At 42.4% G+C, this 10,724-nt stretch overlaps 2 protein-coding genes across 2 annotated transcripts; both read left to right on the top strand.

The window, feature by feature from the left end:
* The first annotated feature begins 5,396 nt into the window (after window positions 1-5,396).
* LOC104234150 (uncharacterized) lies at window positions 5,397-7,176 on the top strand. The gene is made up of 4 exons (XM_070172477.1): window positions 5,397-5,669; window positions 5,797-6,076; window positions 6,194-6,343; window positions 6,386-7,176. The coding sequence occupies exons 1-4, from the start codon at window positions 5,397-5,399 to the stop codon at window positions 7,174-7,176; spliced, it is 1,494 nt and encodes a 497-aa protein (XP_070028578.1).
* A 687-nt stretch (window positions 7,177-7,863) lies between these two features.
* On the top strand, window positions 7,864-8,554 carry LOC138889207 (uncharacterized). Its single transcript, XM_070172476.1, has 2 exons — window positions 7,864-7,956; window positions 8,072-8,554. The coding sequence occupies exons 1-2, from the start codon at window positions 7,864-7,866 to the stop codon at window positions 8,552-8,554; spliced, it is 576 nt and encodes a 191-aa protein (XP_070028577.1).
* The last annotated feature ends 2,170 nt before the right edge of the window (window positions 8,555-10,724 follow it).

The following is a 10,724-nucleotide window of genomic DNA, read 5'->3' as shown; positions in this document are numbered from 1 at the left end:
ACTGCACCTTTATCTTCAGGAACTACCCCTTCCTCGGAGGCGCCTTCTTTGCCTTCCCCATTCCCGGAACCACTCATAGCGTCCTCGTCATCGAAAGAGACAAGAAACCTGGAATTGATTTCCCGCACCTTTGCTTCGGCTATCTTTTCAGCAAGGTTGAACCCTCGGGCATGGATTTCTTAGAGAGTCTCCCTCCGGGCCTGGCACTTGGCCAAATCATTGCTCTATTTTTCCCAGTCGTAGGCCTCCCTCAGCTCAGCTTGAACGGCCGCAACATCCCTTAAGTATACGACGATGGATTTATCGGCCGCAACCTTCGTCTTCTCAGCTTTAGCCTTGGCTTGTACAGCTTAGGCCCGAGCTCTAGCAAACTCTGCCTCTAACTCCTCCTGGCCTAATCCAGGCCTTTCGCTTTAACGCCCTGAAGTTGGCTCTCAGCCGAGCTCAGTTGGGCTGTGACAGCTTCCTTATTAGCAGCAAGCTGATCCATGTTCTTTTTCCACTTATGGCAGTCAGCCCTAACTTGATCAACCTCGCCTCGAAGATTCCCGATCATCTCCAACCTCTTCTGCAACTGAGATATCAAAGTATTAGCCTCTGAAGTAAGGATAAGAAGGCCATACTTTGTTAAAATCGCAGTTACCTGCTCATCTAGCTCGGCCTCGTTTTCCCAAGCTTTGGCCAATTCAGCCTGTAGGTCCTTAAGCTTTTCCTCCTTTTGGTCACAGAGGATCCTTAGGGCCTTCTATTTACCTGAAACCTTTCGTAAGCTCGGCCTCACATTAGCTTAGCTCGACTCTAAACTTGATGATGGCCTATGCATGAAACAAAGATATGTCAGACAAAAGAAAAGAAAGAAAGAAAAAATACAACAGTGAAAGTTAGTATTTACCTTAGAGAGGAGACGTTGTGCCTCTTCGAAAATGGTGGATGCATTATTGAGGTCAGTGGTATCCTCGACCCTAGCGAAGAAACTCTAGAAGGATCTTCTTCGAGGACCTTGCTCAGATCGGGCATACGCAGAGTGTTAGCCTCTTCGATTACCTCTTCGGAATAAGTTGGCAAAGAAAGGGAATGGCATGTTGTCATGGACCTGAGCTCTTCACTAGAGGTGTTCTCATTAGCTTCGGGGGTCTCCGCATTTGCCCCCTCTGGTATATTTGTTGAAGGCGGAGGAACAATCTCAACCTCCGGGGATACGGGGGCCTTGCCCGAGTCTTTCTTTCAGCTTCCCTCACCTTTGGATGAGGTCTCTAGTTCCGAGGGCTTAGCGGTCTCGATTGGTTTCTTGGCTCGATGCACCAGAGCCGTCTCTTCACCATTATTCTCTTCGTCGTCCGGGGAATTGTGGGCCGGATCGACATCCCCATGAGCAAATCTCTTTCGTAGCCTTCGAGCTGGGGATTTCTTATCTTGAGGGTCTTCGATCTTCGAAACCCTCTTTCTTTTATTATTTGTCCCCGCTTTCGGGATCAGGGACTCGATCTCTTCCCTGGACGGGGTTGGCCACATTTCAGAGACATCTCCTATGCCTACAAATAAGCCCGAGTTAGAAGGCATCACTAATCGGAGAAAATATATTGAAATCCGGAAGGAGAACTTACCATGATGTTTGGCCTCCCATTTATCCCTCGACAAGTCACGCCATTTACGCTCGTCATACGAGGAGGTCGCGACCAACTTCCTGACCCAGTCCTCGAGGTCAGGATTGCATGTGGCATCCAAGCATCAACTGCATGAAAGGGTAAAGGCATCACACAATGCGAGAATAAAACAAAAGGGAACACCAGAAAATAAATTTTTTCTTACGTTGGAAGTGCCATCTCTCAGGAAACGGCATTTTTTCCTCGGGGGATGATGTCCGAGGTCTTCACTCGGATGAATCGACTCATCTAGCCTCGGTCTTTGGTCTCATCATTACTGGCAAAAAAAGCTTTTTTGGATCGATGTTGGAGCTTGATCAATCCACAAATAAATTGAGGCCGATACAATCTGATGAGGTGATGGAGGGTAAACTCCAGTCCCTCAGCCTTGCTAGAAAAATAACGCAACATAATCATGATGCGCCAAAAGGAAGGGTGGATCTGCCCTAGGGTGACCTCATACCTTTTACAGAAATCAATCACTACCGGATTAAGGGGACCCAATGTGAAAATGTAAGTGTAAACACTTAGAAACCCCTCCACATGAGTTGTGATGCTCTCCTCGGGAGCCGGGATCTGTATAGTAACCTCGTCCCCCCAACCACACTCCTTCCTCAGAACCTTGAGATGTGTTTCCTTTATTGTACAGATGTGCCTCGATGCATGTTCACATAGGCCAGGTACTACAGGCGGGTTTTCAATATCGAAGTCCTTCTTTAAAACGTAGGTGGTTGGAACAATCTCATGGAGGGCCGGTGCTTTATCGCCGGCTGATGGGGAAGTAGAAAAAGACGACGCCTTTACCTTTTGAGGGACTATTTTAGAAGTTTTCGCCATGATTTAGGGTTACAAAAGACGGCGAGGCCTGGTTGTTTCCGGTACTAAGAAGACGGTAGTAGCAGAATGTAACACCTCGTAAATTTAGCTTAGGTATGAATGAGTTAAAGGAGTAGTAAGGTTATATTTTAGACATGTGAAGTCCCCTCGGAATGATTATGGGTGAAAATAGTTGTTTCAATATCAAGATGGAAAGTGAAGTGCATAAGATTTGACAAAATCGACTAAGTTTGCAATGAAGCAGGGGTTAGTGAAAATGTGTACGGAATTTGGGAAAACTCAAAACACAAAAGTTGTATGCCTTTGAAATAGCTTTCTACTGATATATTGTAGAGCCCAAGCGAAGATTTGTACAAAAAGTTATGCCTATTTTATAGAACAGTGTGTAACCACCGTGTTCTACTGCGTTTGACCGCGACCGCGGTCGTGAGGTAGTGCTCCAGATATTTACCATGGTCAGGCCTACTGGAACACGGTGGCTAACTTGGGAAGTCATTTTTTTAGCCCTATATCGTCCCCCACAGCCCCAAAATATAAAAAGTTGCTCTAGAAAGGAAAGCTCTCAAAAAAACCTAACTCCTTCAGGATCCCTCCACCACCCAAGGTATGTTCAAATGGTGATTCTAAGTTAATTTCAATTTCCCAATATCTTATTAACATGGGTAAACCCTCCATATAATTAGATATTCGATTGAGACATCATTATTGAGAGAAGGAACCCTAGAACTCGAATTCAAGGGGATTGAACTTCAAAAAGGTAATGTCTTCACCCTCTAATTGATTCTAGCATTGGGTTAATAATTATAGACTCTAGTTCATGACATATGAATTGATGAGTTTGATAGAAGAGTATGAACTATTATAGGTTTGGGGTGTTGATTGTTGATTATTGGTTAAATGTGTTGTTTACCTTATGGGTGATAAAGAATAATGTTGATTATAACCATTTGAGACTTTAAAATTTATCTAGGAGCAAGAGAATGGGTTATTGGGTATAGAGATACCATTATAAGGGCTATGAAGTTTTATTCTCACCAAGTGTTTGATAAGATGCTTAAGTGACCAAAACATGAGCATCATAGCTAATATGGAATCCCTTTGACTTGTATTGCTATAGATTAAAGTTGAAAGGATTGACAAACGTTGTATTACGCTCAAGAGCAGGAAGTTAAGGTATGTGAAGCTAACTCTTTACGTTTGGGAATATCTATGATTCTCCCTACGTCCCATTCATTATGACCATTACTAGTTTCCTTAGAAAGTAACTATGCCTTAGTTCCCTGAATAGTAGTAGAACTTCTATTCTCTAGGTGGCATAGTTTCATAATCATTCGATATTCTATGAGTTTCAGTTATGACAAATCAACTTATTATGAATACTCATCTCAGTCTAATCCTATTCACTATTCCAGTATCATGTAACTCGGTATGATTCATTATTTCAATATCATGTATTGCAGTATGATTCTTAGTTTCTGATTTTAAATACTTGAATGTTGAACACTTGTATTTGGGCCTGAGGCCGCATTTTATGCTTTATGCATCTTTGGTCCTGAGGCCGCAGTTATGTATACGTATACTTAGGCCCGAGGCCGCAGTTGTGCGCGCGCGCATGCACACACATACACGCACGCACACACACACACAGATATATATATATATATATATATATATATATATATATATATATATATATATATTGGGCCTGAGGCCGCAATTTAATATTCATATAAACAAGTGGCTCATCATTCAGGATATGGAGTATTCATAACCTTACTTCATATGTTTAGTTCAGTTATTAGTTATCAGTTATCAGTTTCAGTTTCATTATTTATAGTTCTTTTCTTCAGTTGTTTTACATACCAGTGCAATTCAAATATACTGACGTCCCTTTTTGCCCAGGGCCTGCATCTCGTGTTACAGGTAATGATTTACAGGTTGACGATTCTGCTTGCTAGGACATCTCGTATCAGCTAATGGTGAGCTCCAGTCTTTCGGGGCCTTATCCCTCTTTTTTTAGTCATTATAGTATTTCAGTTAATAAGGTATACCGGGACCTTGTCCCAGTAAACAGTTAGTATTTTCAATATTCTTTAGAGGCTTTGTAGACTCTAACCCAGTCATCTAGATATTAGCAGGCTTTCATGTGTTAGCCTTGTCGTCTACTTGTTTATACTTGCAGACCTTTCAGTATTTTCCGCATCTATGATATTTCAGTCAGACTCTTTAGTAGATTATCATGTTTTATATTTACCTCTAGCTCATAGTTATACCACATATTGATCTAGCCATACAGTTGGTTCGCTCGGTCACATACAGTCAGGCACCGAGTTTTGTGTTATACCTAGACCATGATTTGGGGCGTGACAAAGCTTGGTATCAGAGCCCTAGGTTCAAGAGTCCTAGGGAGTCTACGAAGCCGTGTCCAGTGGGGTCACTTTTATGTGTGTGTGCGTGCCACACGTGTAAACAGTTGACCACCAAGACATTTAGGATTGTTCCATTTCTTTCATACTCTAGATCGTGCAGTTAGAGCTATGCTTTCATGAATATTTCTAACTCGTGCGAATTGTGTATTTCAGAAAAAGTCCTGCAAAAAGAAAGTACACTAGGAGGGCCTCAGCTACTAGCTAGGGGGTCACGACTAATGCTGCCCAGGAGGAGGACACTCCGACCCAAGGGGTTGCATCGGGCTCAGTGCCCAATGCTTCAGACATAGATGTCAGGGGAGCTATCCAGTTGGTCACCCAGATTGTTGCTACCCAGGCTCAAAGATAGGGAACAAGTGATGTTCATGAGATGGGTAGTTCCAGGTCTAGGGAATTCCTCAACATAAAACCTCCCGTCTTCACAGGGTCCAAAAAGGATGAGGATCTGCAAAACTTCATTGATGAGGTTTAGAAGATATTTCGAGTGATGCATTCTACAGACACTGAGGCAGTAGAGATTGATGCGTATCAGGTGAAGAATGTTGCCAACACTTGGTATGAAACATGGGAAGAGTCCCGAGGGGAGGATGCGGCTCCTGCGACTTGGAAGGAGTTTGCAGATGCATTCCTTGAGCATTTTCTACTCATTGAGGTCTTGAATGCTAAGGCTTTGGAGTTTGAGAGACTCAAACAGAATGATATGAGTGTGAATGAGTACTACCTCAAGTTCGTCTCTCTGGCCAAGTATGCTCCGGAAATGGTACGTGATATGAGCGCCAGAGTTAGGCGGTTTATGTTGGGACTTTCAGACGATTTGTTTGCTGATGCTAATATAGCTGCTCAGAATAATGACATGACCATTACTAAGATGGTTGCCTTTGTTCAAGGGAATGAAGACATGTTTAATGGAAAAAGAGCGGCTATTGAAAGAGAAGGACATCAAGAGAGCTAAGTCTGTAGGAAATTTCAGCCATGGGGGATCTCAAGCAGGAGACAATCGCCAGTTCTTCAGGAAATCAAAATCAAGACCCGTTCCATCTTCAGCTAGTGCACCGGTTCAGAGGTCCAAGTTTAACAAGAAAAACCAAAATTTTAGAGCAGCATGCTCACAGACACAGGCTAGTGTAGGCTACAGACTCCCTGGTTACCCTATTTGCAACATATGTGGTAAGAGGCACCCAGGGTTGTGTCGTTTGGGCACAAATGGTTGCTTTGGGTGCGGTCAGCAGGGCCATTTCTTGATGGATTATCCATCGGCAAAGTAGAACAATAGAGGCTATGTAGCGCAGTCCACTAATTCAGCAGCCCATCATAACTCTGAGGCCCAACAAGGGTGTGGTGCATCAAAATCTAGTAATGCAGGCGGTGGTCAGAATCGCTTGTATGCACTGGCAGGCCGTCAGGATACAGAGGCTCGTGGAGATGTTGTCACAGGTATGCTAACAATATTCACTTTTGATGTCTATGCTCTTATAGATCTGAGATCCACCCTATCTTATGTAACCCCATATATTGCTAAGAAATTTAGGATAAAACCAGAAAAGTTGTGTGAACCCTTTGAAGTGTCCACTCCAGTTGGAGAATCAGTTATAACAAGGTGTATCTATAGGGGATGTCTAGTCAAAGTGCATCAATGTCTTACTGTAGCAGACTTAGTAGAATTGGAGATGGTAGACTTCGATGTGATCATGGGCATAGATTGGTTAGAGTCCTGTTATACCATGATAGGTTGCAGAACCAAAATAGTAAGTTTTGAATTTCCCGGTGAACTAGTCTTAGAATGGAAGGGTGATGCAGTAACACCTAGGGGTAGGTTTATTTCCTATCTTAAAGCCAGAAAGATGATCTCCAAAGGATATATCTATCACTTGGTTCGAGTTAAGGATGCAGATGCTCACATTCCCACTCTCCAGTCGGTACCAATTGTAAATGAGTTTCCAAGAGTGTTTCCCGAAGATCTCCCTGGAATCCCTCCCGATAGAGAGATTGACTTTGGAATTGATCTACTTCCAGGCACTAAGCCAATATCTATCCCGCCTTATAGAATGGCTCCAGTAGAGTTGAAAGAGTTAAAAGTCCAGTTGAAAGATCTTCTGGATAAGGGATTTATAAGGCCAAATGTCTCACCTTGGGGCGCACTGGTCTTGTTTGTACGAAAGAAGGATGGGTCTTTGCGTATGTGCATTGACTATCGTCAGTTGAATAAAGTCACCATCAAGAACAAGTACCCTCTTCCTAGAATAGATGATTTATTCGATCAACTTTAGGGTGCCCAGTGTTATTCCAAGATTGACCTCAGATCGGGATGCCATCAGTTGAAGGTTAAGGAAGTTGATATTCCAAAAACAGCTTTCAGGACTCGATATGGGCATTTTGAATTTTTAGTAATGTCATTCGGTTTAACGAATGCACCAGCAACTTTCATGGACCTTATGAATAGGGTCTTCAAGCTTTATCTTGATTTGTTCGTTATCGTGTTTATTTATAACATCTTGATTTATTCCCGTAGCAAGACTGACCATGCAGAACATCTCAGAATTGTGTTGCAGACACTGCAGGATCATAAGCTATATGCAAATTTTTCTAAGTGTGAATTCTAGCTGAAATCAGTAGCATTTTTGGGCCATATCATCTTAGAAGGCGTGAAGGTGGACTTTCAAAAAATAGAGGCAGTGAAGAATTGGCCTAGACCCACCTCAGTATCCGATATAAGAAGTTTTTTTTGGTCTAGCAGGCTATTATAGGCATTTCGTAGAGGGATTTTCTTCTATCTCGTCCCCTTTGACTAGATTCACTCAGAAGAAAGTCAAGTTTCAATGGTCGGACGAGTGCGAGAAAGGTTTTGAGGAGTTAAAGAAGAGGTTGACTTCAGCTCTAGTCTTGTTACTACCGGAAGGAACCGAAGGGTTTTTGTTTATTGTGGTGCTTCAGGGGTTGGTCTTGGGTGTGTATTAATGCAGCACGATAAAGTCATAGCCTACGCATCGAGACAACTCAAGGTTCACGAGAAGAATTATCCGACTCATGATCTTGAATTAGCAGTTATGGTATTTGCGCTTAAGATCTGGCGCCATTATTTGTATGGGGTGCATGTTGACATTTTTTACAGATCACAAGAGTCTCCAGTACATCTTCAAGCAAAGATAATTAAATCTACCTCAGAGAAGGTGGCTCGAATTACTTAAAGATTATGATGTTGATATCATCTATCATCTGGGGAAAGCAAATGTTGTAGCTGATGCTCTCAGTCGGCATTCTATGGGAAGCTTAGCTCATGTTGAGGCGAACAAGCAAACTATGATGAAGGAAATCCACCGCTTAGCAAATCTAGGAGTTCGACTTTTGGACTCCGAAGATGGTGGCGTTGTTCTCCAGAATAGGGCTGAATCCTCCTTAGTAGCCGAAGTGAAGGAAAAACAATTTAGTGATCCCTACTTATTGCAGTTGAAAGAGGGAATTCATAGACACAAGACTATGGCTTTTGAACAAGGGGGAGATGATGGTACTCTGAGGTATAGAGGCAGACAATGCGTTCCAGACGTAGATGGGCTCAGAGAGCGGATTATGTCAGAAGCCCACAATTCCAGGTATTCTATTCATCCAGGTTCCACAAAGATGTATCATGATCTTAAGGAGGTTTATTAGTGGAACGATATGAAAAAAAATATAGCAGTTTTCGTGGCTATCAGCAGGTGAAAGTCGAACACCAGAGACCTGGCGGTTTAACTCAGAATATAGAAATTCCTATTTGGAAATGGGAGATGATATACATGGACTTCATAACAGGTCTACCTCGCTCGTTTCGGAAGCATGATTCAATTTGGGTGATTGTAGACCAACTTACCAAGTCAGCTCACTTCTTGCCAGTGAAGACTACAAATTCGGCGGAGGATTATGCCAAGTTGTATATCAAAGAAATTGTCCTATTGCATGGGACTCCTTTGTCCATTATCTCAGATTGTGGTGCCCAGTTCACAGTGAACTTTTGGAAATCCTTTCAGAAGGGATTGGGCACAAGGGTGAACCTCAACATCGCTTTTTATCCTCAGATAGATGGCCAAGCGGAATGCACTATTCAGACTCTCGAGGATATGTTGAGGGCGTGTGTTATCGATTTTAAAGGTAATTGGGATGATCATCTACCTCTCATTGAGTTTGCTTATAATAACATCTATCACTCTAGTATCAAGATGGCACCGTACGAAGCTCTATATGGGCAAAGGTGTAGACCAACAATTGGTTGGTTCGAAGTCAGAGAAGCAGAGTTGTTAGGATCCGATCTGGTCTATCAAGCTATGGAGAAAGTCAACTTGATACAAAGGCATTTGAAGACGACTCAAAATTGCCAAAAGTCCTATTTGGATGTGCGACGTAGAGACTTAGAGTTCTAAGTTGATGATTGGGTGTTTCTGAAAGTTTCGCCCATGAAAGGCGTTATGAGATTTGGGAAAGGTGAAGCTTAGTCCCCGCTACATTGGGCCATATAGAATCCTGCGAAGGATCGAACAGGTGGCTTATGAGTTAGAATTGCCACAAAAATTAGCTGTTGTACACCCAGTGTTTCATGTGTCCATGTTGAATAAATTCATGGGAGACCCATCACGTGTGGTTCCTACAGAGATTATAGAGGTTAAAGACAGCCTGTCTTACGAAGAAATTCCAGTGGCTATTCTTGATCGTCAAATCCGCAAGCTCAGAATTAAGGAAATTGCTTCAGTAAAAGTGCTTTGGAGGAATCAAAGGGTTGAAGAGGCTACATGGGAAGCCGGCGAGGACATGAAGTCGAGATATCCCCATCTCTTTGAAGAGCAAAAGGAAAATGTGGAAGGTAATTAACCTTTCCATTCAGGACTTATATTATAATCTCCATGTCCTTCAGTATTTACTCAGCTTAGTATTTAGTGATCACGTGCTTGTTCAGTTTGATATACATGTATTCATGATATTTCAATATTCGCATATCTCCATCACACCCGTTTAATGTCCATAGATAGTCGTAGTTGCAGCCAGGACCATCATTCGAGGATGAATGATTCCAAGGGGGAGATAATGTAACACCCCATAAATTGGCTTAGGTATGAATGAGTTAAAGGAGTAGTAAGGTTATATTTTGGACATGTGAAGTCTCATTGGGATGATTATGGGTGAAAATAGTTGTTTCAAAATCAAGATGGAAAGTGAGGTGCATAAGATTTGACAAAATTGACTAAGTTTGCAGAAGGTCCATCTTCCATCAGGGTTTAGTGAAAATTTGTAATAAACTTGGGAAAAATCAAAGCATAAAAGATGTAGACCTTTGAAATATCTTTCCAACGATATATTGTGAAGCCCAAGCGGAGCTCTGCGCAAAACGTTATGCCCATTTTACAGAATAGTGCATAACCACCACGTTCGGTTGCGTTTGACCGCGACCGCGGTTGTGAGGCAGTGCTCCAGCTATTTACCGCAGTTGGGAACGCGGTCAGGTCTACTGGGACATGGTGTCCAACTTGGGAAGTCATTTTTTTTAGCCCTATTTCGTCCCCCACATCCCCAAAACATAAAAACTTGCTCTAGAAAGGAAAGCTCTCAAAAAAACCTAACTCCTTAAGGATCCCTCCACCACCCAAGGTATGTTCAAATGGTGATTCTAAGTTAATTTTAATTTTCCAACATCTTATTAACATGGGTAAACCCTCCATATCATTAGATATTCGATTGGGACATCATTGTTCAGATAAGGAACCCTAGAACTCGAATTCAAGGGGATTGAACTTCAAAAAGGTAATGTCTTCTCCCTCTAATTGATTCTAGCATTGGTTTAATAATTATAGAC

This window comes from Nicotiana sylvestris, chromosome 4 (genome assembly GCF_000393655.2).
Source record: "Nicotiana sylvestris chromosome 4, ASM39365v2, whole genome shotgun sequence".
Classification (NCBI taxonomy): Eukaryota; Viridiplantae; Streptophyta; class Magnoliopsida; order Solanales; family Solanaceae; genus Nicotiana; species Nicotiana sylvestris.
Note: the sequence above shows the minus strand (reverse complement) of the source record. Positions and strands in the feature narration are given on the sequence as shown.